At 35.0% G+C, this 13,724-nt stretch overlaps 1 protein-coding gene across 1 annotated transcript in view; it reads left to right on the forward strand.

Moving 5' to 3' along the window:
• hpca (hippocalcin) overlaps positions 1 to 13,724 on the forward strand; it is a 47,650-nt gene that overhangs the window by 25,284 nt on the left and 8,642 nt on the right. Inside the window, exons 2-3 of the mRNA XM_067411816.1 lie at positions 6,650 to 6,796; positions 12,263 to 12,544. Of these exons, the coding sequence (XP_067267917.1) occupies positions 6,701 to 6,796; positions 12,263 to 12,544 (378 nt within the window). The 5' untranslated portion in view covers positions 6,650 to 6,700. The remainder of the gene's footprint in view (positions 1 to 6,649; positions 6,797 to 12,262; positions 12,545 to 13,724) is intronic.

A 13,724-nucleotide genomic window follows, 5' to 3' on the forward strand; every position in this document is an offset into this window, starting at 1 on the left:
CTCGGGGGGCAGGGAGCACGCGATTTAAAGGGGCCGCAGCCTGAATCGGTGCATAGTTAATGATGCCCCAAAATAGGCAGTTAAAAAATTAATTAAAAAAAATCTATTGGGTATTTTGAGCTGAAACTTCACAGACACATTCAGGGGACACCTTAGACTTATATTACAAAAATAAGTAAAAACTGGTTCTAGAGCACATATAACGTTAATTTAATGTGATCATTTAGGCCTATATAAAAGTCCCCCTTGAACAGACTTGAACAGATTTCCAGTTGTAAAATGGACTATGGTCCAGTAATAGACTTTGGAGTGCAGTGACATGCAAATAAAACAAACAGTATATAGACTTCTAAAGTTACTTTATAATTTATTCAATGATTTTGATCATCTTTAATAATGTATTGTCTTTTTAATTTATCTTTACTGAGGGTCTTTTCTCTGCAAATATTGAATTGTTGTATGTAGCATGTTATTAATTTGATTAAAACTATTAATCAATTGACAGCCTTGATTTTTTTTTTTTTTAAGAGCTTTACACAATGCATTATGGGATTGCTATTTCCACAAGGGATACATCCCAAAATGGTGGTATATTAAGAGGCAGCTTAATTATGCTAACATTTTTATTTTATTTTTTTTGAACAGCTGGGTGCGTGCCTATGATTTCTTAAAATGCTGCCTACAGAGACAACTCAATAGGTTTTGGATGTTTCGGGGGAAAACGGAGAGAATATGAAAGGGAAATTGTTCATGCAAAGGTTGCGCAATTAGAATTAAACTTTAGAGGAATTAAAAGGGTCTTAAGCAAACGAAATGAAGGAAGGGATAGAGCTGGCGGATTATAAAGGAAGAGGCAGAGAAAGAGATGGCGGCTGATTTAGAGAGATCAAAAGTCGCTTGTCGGGTCAGATTGATTCTCTGATTACCTCTGTTTCTCATAAATGGATGAGAGATAGAAACGCAGGAGCGGGGAGAAAAATCAATTCTGTCATCCTCTTTCCTCTGCCTTTTTATAGATGCAGGAATAAGATACTCTTGTTGTGAGATTCATCTTTTGGCTCGTTCCCCCCTCCTCTGATGCACTCTAACTCCCTCCTTTCATTTCTCTTTTCTCCTCTCGGCCTTACACTTTTATTTCACTGGTGTGCACTGGCTCATTCACTCTCCACTCTCTTGCTGGCAGGGATTTTAATGAGGCTCTTGTGTTTCAGATATTCAGCCTCCTCAGCCCTCAGGCTTTCCCACACAACCACAACCACAACAACAACAACAACTCTGGGGCGATTTCACTGAACAGTTGTGGCACTTTTGGATGCGGTACACTAACTGCCCGCAATCTGTTTTAAACGGGCAATAAATACGCTGATTGTTTAAATGAAGCCTTTCTTGTCAGTGCCAACATGCCTACTAATGACTGTGCTTAAAGAATTTTTTGTTTATGTTGTGCTGAACGATACTGCAGTTGGCACTATAGTGACACCTGGTGGTGCGGATGCAGCATTTTGTAAACGCAAAACAAACAGTGCAGTTCTTGGTGTATTTTCTCCCCTGTCTTGTTCCCAGAGAGCACAGCATTACCATCCTCTTCATTCATCCATCCCTCCACAGCTGGATTAGCAGTCCAGATGTTGCTGACCCACATAGAGGAGAGGAACAGCTGTCTGCAGGATGGGGTGGGAAGGCTGTCCTGGATTTTAACAGTCAGAACAACCACTAACACATGTGGGACACTGTGGAGATAGAGAGGATTACCCCTTAAGCCCAAACATCCAGAGGGAGGAACAAGAGAAACTGCATAGAACACGAAAAGAAGAAATTCTGTTTGAGGTTGCGTAGGGGGGTGTGCGTGAGTGTGCTTCGGCATATCCAACTTTCTTGTATTTGCTGTCATCAGGGGTTTTCAAGAGCTCTTTTCCCAGTTCTATGTCATAAATAAGCTTTGTTTGTAGTTTTTGTTTTAGTGCGCTTTTGTATTTGCAGGCTTTTCCAGATGAACATTTTATTGCTCAGAGGTTGCTCATTCATAACTCAGGAGGCTTAAAGTCCACATGAAAACAAAAAATGATCCCATTTACTTTCTTTATGCGCTTGCATGGTATTACTCTGAATGATTCATCGCTGTACATTATTTCATAAAGTAAAGACATTTATAAAGTTATTATTTCTATTTCATATGCTGTACTTTGAACCTGAAATTGAAAAATGTATCAAGGCTTCAACAAAAATATCTTGAGCAGCAAATAAGCATATTAGAATAATTTCTGATGGATCATGTGACACCGAAGTCTGGAGTAATGATACTGAAAATTTAGCTTTGCCATCACAGGAATAAGTTAAAATAGAAAACAGCTGTAATAATCAGAGTTGGGGAAAGTTACTTTTAAAAGTAAATGTATTCCAATATTGCGTTAATCCCTAAAAAAGTAACTAATTACGTTGCTTAGTTACTTTTTATGAGAAGTAATGCATTACATTACTTTTGCATTACTTTTTCTCACCTGGGCTGGGCTGGCTTGCTTGTTTTTTAATAACAACAAAAAAAACTGTCTATTTTTTGGTAAAAGTTTAGGCCCTTTCACACCAAAAGTGAAATGAATAAGCCTAAAGTGGAAAGAAATTCATATTTATGCCTGTACAGTAGAGGATGCAGTTCAAACATCTTTTTTTCTTATTAGTATGGTTGAATTAGATCATTGAAGGTCAGCAGCAAAGACACTGGTTAATAAAGTGAGATTAAATACATAAAGTATATTTGTGTAGTTTAATATTATAGGATTGCATAAAATTCTGAGATTGCATTTCACTGTTTTTATTCATTTTGAGGAATACTGAATGTTTTCGTGCAAGTGAGATGAGTAAATGCATGTTCACATTTAGTCTAGAACTACAATAACCATCATGTTCACACAGCACACACAACACCTCTGCACTTTATTTCTCTCGACATGCGGACAGGAGAGTTGTCAGTCAATAAATGTGAAAAAGTAACTTGCGTTATTTAAAAAAAAAAGTAACTTAGATATTTTGTTGTAGAAAGTAATGTGTTACTTTACTAGTTACTTGAAAAAGTAATCTGATTACATAACTCAGGTTACTTGTAATGTGTTACCCCCAACACTGGTAATATTTCTCAATATCATACTGTTTGTTTGTTTGTTTTTCGATTGAGGCCTTAGTGAATTTTTTTCAGAAACATTAAAACGTCTTATAGACCCCAAACTTTTGAACATTATATGCTATAATATGATTGTGCATCGCATAAAAGATAGTATGTATTGGAATCTCTGACTTTCGAGTTAAGACTAAGCATACAGTAGTATGATATTTTTCTAAAAACCCTAGAGGAGACTATGAGGGTGTTTTTCACAGAAGAACATTCCAAGAAGCAAGATATTTAATCTCCTTTTTTTGGAGAAACATGATATTTAAAAGATTTCACTTGTGATTTTCCCTTTGGAATTGGCCAAGGGACAGTTATGTGAGAAAATGTAAGTGGATGAAGTCACTACATTCTTTATACAGTATATTGCCCTCGCCTTCCTCCAGATGTCTTTTGTTCCACTCTTCTTGGCTGGAGCCAAGGACTTTTTTTTTTCTTCTTTTAGCCAGGATCAGTTCAGCCTTCTTTTATAAAGTCTAATGAGTGTAGAGTACTAAAACTAGCATGACATGGCTCAGTGTGAGCGATGACATTCAAGCCCTGGGGAACGGCACTCCTTCCAGTATATCAGCAAGGTGTCTGCGACGCAGAGAGAGACATGTCACTTGACATTGCACTGCTACCCAGTTGGAGTTTTTCCAGCCACAGATGCAGGACACAATTACTTCGTCCTGCAGTTTCAGTTTTACATTGTCTTTCCATTTTCTGGTTCTTGTAGAAGGGCAACATAGAGTGCAAAATGCTGTAGAAATCCAGCAAATATCCACAGGGCTGGTTAAGGCACAAAACTAGACGGCAGAATGAAAACAACAGGCACGGCACAGAGCCATTTGCGCGTCTGTTGGTCAGCCCAATACCAACACTGGGCGGTGATGCTCTTTCATCACCACTGGGCCTCCCGCCAGTGTAAGCTGCTCCTGCTCTGCATTCTTGCAATTGTTGTTATTTTTTCTCTCACCCCCCTCCCCCACACACACACACACTCCCTCATTGGCCTCGTTGTGATCTCTGTGCTAAATCATTTGCTGTAACTTCAACCCTAAATGGTTAAGTCTGGAGATCAGCCTCTAGCTATAAGCATAAAGTGTTTGGGACATATAATCAGAGGACTAAGCTGAGGTTAAAGACTTTTTGAACCTTGGAGCCTGACGGGGGGATGGGTGGATGGTTGACAAAACCATTGGCAAGGATTTTGCAAGGAAAGGCACACATTTTGAATGTCATTTTATCTAAATTAGGGCTGCACGATTTAGGGAAAGAACATCTAAAAATTAAAACAATTTGAAGGGTTAGTTCACGCAAAAATGAAAATTCTGTCATTAATTACTCACCCTCATGTCTTTCCACACCCGTAAGACCTTTGTTCATTTTTGGAACACAAATTAAGATATTTTTGATAAAATCCGATGGCTCAGTGAGGCCTCCATTGACAGCAAGATAATTAACACTTTCAATCACCCAGAAAGCTACTAAAGATGTATTTAAAACAGTTCATGTGACTACAGTGGTTCAACCTTAATGTTATGAAGTGATGAGAATACACTTTGTTTTTTTTTCCAATTTTTTTTTCAATTTTTTTTTTTTCAATAATATCTAGTAACGGGCGATTTCAAAACACTGCTAAATGAAGCTTTATAAATCTTTTGTTTCAAATCAGTGGTTCGGAGCATGTATCAAACTGCCAAAGTCACATGAACCATTGAAATTTCGAAACACTTATGACACGAAGCCTCGTTTACTGAAATCACATGACTTTGGCAGTTTGATACACGCTCCGAACCACTGATTCAAAACAAAAGATTCGTAAAGCTTTGAAGCTTCATTAAGAAGTGTTTTAAAATCGCCCATCATTATATGTTGTTGAATAAAGTTATTTTGTTTGTTTTCTGGCGCACAATAAGTATTCTCGTCGCTTCATAACATTAAGGTTGCACCGCTGTAGTCACATGAACTGTTTTAAATATGTCTTTAGTAGCTTTCTCGGCATCTGAAAGTGTTAATTGTCTTGTTATCAATGGAGGCTTCACTGAGCCATCGGATTTTATCAAAAATATCTTAATTTGTGTTCCGAAGATGAATGAAGGTCTTTCGGATGTGGAACGACAAGAGGGTGAGTAATTAATGACAGAATTTTCATTTTTGGGTGGACTAGCCTAAACCTTTAAAAAAATGTTTTTTAAAGAACTGCTTACCGGCATAAAATGAAAGTCAAGGAAAGTCAAAAACATTGACAAAAAACATCTTTTGTGTTACATATAAAAAATAACAGATTTGGAACTATATGGTGGTAAATGACTGAAATTTCTTTTAATGTTCCTGATCATGCCTCTTCTTAATGCAAGAGTTTTAAAACAGCAAAAAAATGTACTAGCAAATCTAAGCTGAAACTTTATATTTACTCTTTTTTTTTTTTTTGCCTGTTTTTATTGCAGACCCACCCCTAGCCACGCCTCTGGACTAATCTGAATTTGATCTGTGGCGTTTCATAAAACGATGTCTCCTCCCCAGATCAAGCTTATTGGAGAGCTAAAAATTAGCTTTAAATTAGGTTTTCCTCCATCTGATCGCTCTCCGGTGGGGTTTATTCCTCTCCAGAGAATACATGCACTCAGCATGGGATATAAAATCAAATCAGACAGGCTGCTATCATCCGTAATCACGCAAAAATTAGCATCCCTGAAAGTGATACAGTTTGGAGGATGTTCTTTTTCTCAATGCTTATGTAAGGTAATTTAGCTTAAACTCAAACCAGGCTTTTGCCTCCAATACTTTCAGATAATCTTTCTTCATATAGCTCACACAGCTCCCTTTGCTTTTGAGATAAATGTGCCTAGTGCTCAGTGCTGGATGCTTTCATATATCTCGGAGAGTCTTGGTTGTGTGTGCTGATCCTCCTCCAGTGTTTTTGCCGCGGTGCGCTGCTTGGCCTCGGATCGCTGCCCATCTTAAAGTAATTGTGGGCGGTTATTAATTAGAGCAGGTATCTAACTGTGTCCTCAAAACATCACAAGAGAACGGCTGTTTTTCTATCTCATATTTGGACTGATTAATTTGTACATTTCCTTTTGCAGAGTTTATTAAGAAAGGACGTTTATGTATTTTTATCAGAGCACTTTTTGTACCCAGGATGTGAGAGTGAGTCAGCTCAGAAGGGTGCTATTAATTCACTAATGGATACATACACACACATATAGGAACGCACACACATTGGCTCTAATTATCCATGTAATGTCAGGGGAGACATTAGAGTTCACTGAGCTCTGATAGGTGTCACACCAGAGCAAGAGAGTTCAAACACACGTTATGATTTGGAAGAAGCCTGTGGTTTTTAATTAGCTTAAATTTCATGTTCACAATACCATGACGGCATCTAATCACTTGACCCCTGGCATCATAACTAAAACTCCTTCTAATCACTTGAACTCATAACCTACTCTAAAATGTTTTCAGGTCTCACCTCATTGACCCTCGTATCATTTTTATCGACAGGTCTGACTCTGGGCCTAGGTGTTGTCACTGCGCACACAGAGACGTATCATTATGGGAAAACAGAACAGCAAACTCAGGCCCGAGATGCTACAGGACCTGAGGGAGAACACGGAGTTCACTGACCATGAGCTGCAGGAGTGGTACAAGGTCGGAACATCTTGAGATATGCGCAGGAGCCCCTAAAAGTATCATTGCATTGCAAGCCAAATCAAACCAAGTGCCACCATGTAAACGAATTATGCTAGAGCTTTTCTGAGAAACATTTACACTTTTCAAAGACATTTTGCATTTACTTACTTTTGAATGTGTATTTGGTTTATAATTTAAAGAGATTATTATTTTTTAGTTTTTTTTTTTTTTTACTTAAAATTCTTTCTTTATAATAAATGCTACTTGGTTTGATATTGTGTTATCTACAGAAGAGGATTAGGGCCAAGCAATAATAAAAAAATAAAACTATCTCGAGATTAAACTCATTAAATTATGAGAAAAAACTTGTTAAATTTCAAGAAAAAAGTCGAGATAAAATGTTGTGAATAAAGTCATTAAATTACAAGAAAAAAGTCGTTAAATTACGAGAACAAATTCGTTAAATTATGAGAAAAATGCAGTTAAAAAAAAAAGTCGAGATAAAATGTTGAGAATAAAGTCATTAAATTAACAAGTTTTTTTCTCGTAATTTAACAAGTTTATTCTCAACATTTTATCTTGACTTTTTTCTCGTAATTTAATGACTTTTTTCTCTTAATTTAATGACTTTATTTTCAACATTTTATCGTAATTTAATGACTTTATTCTCAACATTTTATCTCAACTTTTTTTCTCGTAATTTAATGAGTTTATTCTCAACATTTTATCTAAACCTTTTTCTCGAAATATAACGTTTTTTTTCTCATAATTTAACAAGTTAATTCTCAACATTTTATCTCGACATTTTCTTCTTGGAATTTAATGACTTTTTTCTCGTAATTTAATGAGTTTATTCTCAACATTTTATCGTAATTTAATGACTTTATTCTCAACATTTTATCTCAACTTTTTTCTCTAAATTTAACGAGTTTTTTTCTCGTAATTTAACAAGTTTATTCTCAACATTTTATCTTGACTTTTTTCTCGTAATTTAATGACTTTTTTCTCTTAATTTAATGACTTTATTTTCAACATTTTATCGTAATTTAATGACTTTATTCTCAACATTTTATATCGACTTTTTTCTCTAAATTTAACGAGTTTTTTTCTCGTATTTTAACAAGTTAATTCTCAACATTTTATCTTGACTTTTTTCTTGGAATTTAATTAGTTTTTTCTCGTAATTTAATGAGTTTATTCTCAACATTTTATTGTAATTTAATGACTTTATTCTCAACATTTTATCTCGACCTTTTTCTCGAAATTTAACGTTTTTTTTCTCGTAATTTAACAAGTTTATTCTCAACATTTTATCTCGACTTTTTTCTCGTAATTTAACGAGTTTTTTTCTCGTAATTTAACGAGTTTATTCTCAACATTTTATCTCGACTTTTTTCTCTAAATTTAACGAGTTTTTTTCTCGTAATTTAACGAGTTTATTCTCAACATTTTATCTCAACTTTTTTCTTGAAATTTAATGATTTTTTTCTCGCAATTTAATGAGTTTATTCTCGACCTTTTTTTCGAAATTTAACGTTTTTTTCTCGTTATTTAACAAGTTTATTCTCAACATTTTATCTTGACTTTTTTCTCGTAATTTAATGACTTTTTTCTCGTAATTTAATGACTTTATTCTCAACATTTTATCGTAATTTAATGACTTTATTCTCAACATTTTATCTTAACTTTTTTCTCTAAATTTAACGAGTTTTTTTCTCGTAATTTAACAAGTTTATTCTCAACATTTTATCTCGACCTTTTTCTCGAAATTTTATGTTTTTTTCTCGTAATTTAACGAGTTTATTCTCAACATTTTATCTCGATTTTTTTTCTCTAAATTTAACGAGTTTTTTTCTTGTAATTTAACGAGTTTATTCTCAACATTTTATCTCAACCTTTTTCTCGAAATTTAATGATTTTTTTCTCGTAATTTAACAAGTTTATTCTCAACATTTTATCTCGACTTTTTTTCTCTAAATTTAACGAGTTTTTTTCTTGTAATTTAACGAGTTTATTCTCAACAATTTATCTCAACCTTTTTCTCGAAATTTAATGATTTTTTTCTCGTAATTTAACAAGTTTATTCTCAACATTTTATCTCGACTTTTTTCTCTAAATTTAATGTTTTTTTCTCGTAATTTAACAAGTTTATTCTCAACATTTTATCTCGACCTTTTTCTCGAAATTTAATGATTTTTTTTCTCGTAATTTAACAAGTTTATTCTCAACATTTTATCTCGACTTTTTTCTCTAAATTTAACGAGTTTTTTCTCTAAATTTAACAACTTTAATTTCGAGATGGTTTTATTTTTTTATTATTGCTTGGCCCTAATCCTCTTCCGTAGTTATCTGATGCAGTGACATGAATATGTTTTTAAGTGCACTGCAAAAAATTACTCAGTATTTTAACATTCTTAAAAATATTGAGTCTTGTTTTCTGAAAACTATCAGAATTAAGTGAGTTTGTGTGTAAATATCTGCCAATGAGGCAATAAAAATAAACTTGTTTTCCCTTTGACTCCATTGGCAAATACTATTTCTTGTTTTATGCATTAACTCACTAAATTTTAATACATTATTCAGAAAACAAAACTTAATATCTTAAATCATTTTGCTTCTCAAGTACATGTATCTTGATTTAAGAATGTTTAGATATTTGTATTGGAGAACAAGACAAAAAGTAGGAAAATACATTTTGCAGTCTGTGACTTTGATTCCAAACACTTTTGGGTTCCTGTTTACTCTACATGGAGGGTAAATGATTGGACTTTGTTAATGGAAATATTATCTCAGCTAAAGAAACGTTCATGCTCTCTACTATACTGTCAGACAAAGGGCCAGATTTACTAAACAGCGCAAATTAGCGTGTGAGCACAATTCCAAAAAGCACCAATCGGAGTGGAAAGTTTTGCGTGAGATCTATTGATGATATGCATATTAAAGAACACAGATGCAACCAGATAATTTCCATAATGACCGACGCAATCTACCAAGAGCAGCGCAATTTAGCTTCTGGTTTAAAGGATTAGTTCACTTTCAAATGAAAATTACCCTAAGCTTTACTCACCCCCAAGCCATCCTAGCTGTATATGACTTTCTTCTTTCTGATGAACACAATTGGAGGCATCTGAGCTTTATAATGGCATTGAGCGATGGTAAGTGCTTCCATCCACATCCATCTATCATAAACGTACTTCACACGGCTCCGGAGGGTTAATGAAGGCCTTCTGATGCGAAGCGATGCGTTTTTGTAAAAAAATAAAAAAATAAAACATCCATATTTAACAAGTTATAAAGTAAAATATCTAGCTTCCGCCAGACCGCCATCTGTATTCAAGTTACGAAGAAAGTGTAAACTGGCATCACATCAGTTAAGCTTTCTCTGTAAGTTGAATAGGGAAGGCGTATTATGTAGTGTAAGCTTTTTGAACTTTGAGAGTTTTACCCTTTCTTTATAAGTTGAATACGGAAGGCGTTCTGGCAGAAGCTAGATATAACTTGTTAAATATGGATATTTTTTTACACAAACGCTTTACTTCAGAAGACCTTTATTAACCCACAGGAGTCGTGTGGAGTACGTTTATGATGGATGGATGTGAATGGAGGCACTTTCTTCAGCTCATACTCATTGGTATCATTCACTGCCATTATAAAGCTTGGATGCATCAGGATATTTATTAATATATCTCCGATTGTGTTAATCAGAAAAAAGAAAGTCGTATACACCTAGGATGGCTTGAAGGTGAGTAAAGCTTGGGGTAGTTTTCATTTGAAAGTGAACTAATCCTTTAATGGCACAAACATCAGTAAATTGACTAGCGCAAACCTTAGTAAATCACCTTGCATGATTCATTTAAATACTCTCCTCCCACAAATTTTGTATCTGAAAGGGAAACTCCTACAAATGCATATGCAATAAGCTCAGCTGCAAAAATTAACTGTCCATGCCTTTTCAGCACTAATTTTTCACTGTGTGTCTTTGGTAAATCCTGACAGTAGTTTTTTAACGCTTAAATAGGGTTTGCGTTGCCACAAGCTGTTAGTAAAATTGCCCAAAATGTGCAAAAAGTGTACTTTTAGGGATACAACAGTTGTCACTGGAGCAGTACTCTTAAATGGACAACTTTGAAACTTATCTCCCCCTAAAAGGTACATATTAGTACCTTGGAATAGTAATATTTACCCTTATAATATGAACCTATAAACTGGCAAAGTTCCCTAAAAGTACAATTTTTACACATGGCATTTGTCCATATGCATATTTGAATGCATAAGGAAACAGTAACCCTTTCCCAAAAAGATGGTTAAATATAGCATTTAATGTACAGCTCTGGAAAAAATTAAGAGACCACTCCTAGTTCAGAAATCAATGTTAAGTGGTCTCTTAATTGTTTCCATAGCTGTATGTCTCTATAAGTGGTGTTCATGGGAAATGACCTACAGTAAATATATATCCCAGGATTGCTTGCCCCAGAATGCCCCTTGTTCCAGAAAGTTAAGGGCCCATGTACATATGTATGTAAACTTAAGCTATTGTATCATGAGCCACGGAGTCCCTGGGGCTGAAAAAATTCAGATCACATTGTGCATTCAAGTACTGTCGGAAATAACTGTACACATTTTGTGTAGTGTAGATGTAATTTATGGGCTGACAGGCTTGTGCAACCAAACTACATTTCCCATCACTTTCTGAGGCACAGGAATGATGAAATACACATTATACAATTACACAACAAATGTGTTTTTCATTATGCGCTTAAAATGCCTTAAAATGACAAAAAGAGTGAGTTTACTTTAGTTTTCAAAAAAATCACTTGAACACACATCATGACATAATTATGATTTCCAAACATGGAAGTAGGAACTTCCCAGGAGGACATGAATGCAGCAATAGACCTTCTATGGCATTATTATACTGCCAAATGTCAAAAACCCCGTATTGTAATGTAAGAGTACAACCATGTAATTCACAAGTATGGTTCTCTCCACTTACATGCAGATTTCCTTCGCCCTCGCAATAAGCTGGACACATACTCTCAAATATTCAGTGCTCTTTTATGAATTGCCTCTCAGACATTTGTCCCATGCGCTCGTGAATCTCTCCATGCTCTTGCACTAAAATTATATTCTCTTTGCTCCTGTATTAAACTTTGTCATTGTGTATTACATGTTTCTGACTGAATTAAAAGTTATCAACCTATCAGAATAGCCTTCCATGACTGACAGATGAAAATGCTGGGGGAAAAAAAGAGCTTTTGACATTTGGCAGTATAATAACACTAAATCTTCCATCTTGGAATTAAACTCACAATCACCTTGGCTGTTTGTGAAGGATGAAGACATATACTTGAAAATTACAGCAGAACTAATTTATGAGTTTGAGGGTTTTGGGATGCTTGTATCTGACCTGAGATATCATATTCTAACAAAGAAGCCTCTTAAAGCATGCCACTAATGGCAATAAATGTTGTTCACTCTAAACAGGGGTTCCTCAAAGACTGTCCCAGTGGGCATTTGAACGTTGAGGAATTTAAGAAGATATATGCCAACTTCTTCCCATACGGTGATGCCTCAAAGTTCGCTGAGCACGTCTTCCGTACGTTTGACACCAACAATGATGGGACCATCGACTTCCGGGAGTTCATCATTGCTCTAAGCGTGACATCACGGGGAAAACTGGAGCAGAAGCTGAAGTGGGCCTTCAGCATGTACGATCTGGATGGCAACGGTTACATCAGCCGTGACGAAATGCTAGAAATTGTGCAGGTCAGTCATTCTGGGACGCTTGTGCTGTAGTGTACACTATGAATCCACTCTTAGAATAAACCAAATGTACCATCCATATGCTGATATTCTCAGTTTTGATAAACAAATAGTTTGATGCTAACTGCTAAAATGCTAACTGTCAAGGTTAGTGTGCTCAATAATCCTGAACTTTTGGTTAGCTGGTCTCCCAGCATTTTCAAACGGATTTTTAGTTGGTTGACCGGCAGGTCTTCCAGCCTTACCAGCTGACAAGCATCCAAACTACCAAAACCAGATTGGGCAGGCTGGGAGACCAGCTAACAGCCTTAAAGCAGTTCATACAATAAATGTGATTCCAATTATATTGTTTATCTGTGCTATTGTCGTTGTAATTGTGGTGTGGACTCTGCTATTCTTTTATATAAGATTTTTAGAACTATATCTTTATCATTATCATTTTAGTTAATCATCTTTGGTGTGAACGGGACTTTAGGCTTTTTTAATAGGGTAACCATACGTCCCTGTTTTCTGGGGACAGTCACGTTTTTTTTTCTTCTTTGTGGCGCCCAGAAATGTCCCAGTTTCATAGCATGTTTAAAACACCCTGCAAATACACTGCAAGAAAGCTTTCAGGATTATTTTGCACACAATATTAAACATCAGCGGTCACAATACACTAATTCACACAGACGGTGATATGAATACATTTCTGTGCTCAAAATGAGCCTAAAATGCAAAATAATAAGCCCGCTTAAGGATAGCAAAGATCAAAAGCAAAAACATAAAATAACATTTGAAATTTTGTAATTACAGTATATTCAGTTTGTGAAAATTAAAATATTAAACACATTTAGAAAATGTTTAAAAGTGTTAAATATAGTTTTATTTATCATTATGTTCTCAAATTTATTTTGTTTTGTTTTTGTAAAGTCATAATTTTATATATACATATTACAGTCCATTCAAAAATACTATTTTTCATAATGTGATTTTTGTTGAATTGTATTAAAACCAGTTAGGGTAATTTTCACCTACAAATATCATAATAATATTCATTATAATAATGGTATAAAAAATACTAAATGTATCATCTCCATGTTTTCATTTATAAGTGATATTTTTGAGCACTGTCCCCAATTCCCATTTCAGAAATCTGGTCGCCTCATCTTTCAAGCAAGGTTTTCAGAAACGATTTGTCATT

Source organism: Chanodichthys erythropterus, chromosome 15, assembly GCF_024489055.1.
Source record: "Chanodichthys erythropterus isolate Z2021 chromosome 15, ASM2448905v1, whole genome shotgun sequence".
Lineage (NCBI taxonomy): Eukaryota > Metazoa > Chordata > Actinopteri > Cypriniformes > Xenocyprididae > Chanodichthys > Chanodichthys erythropterus.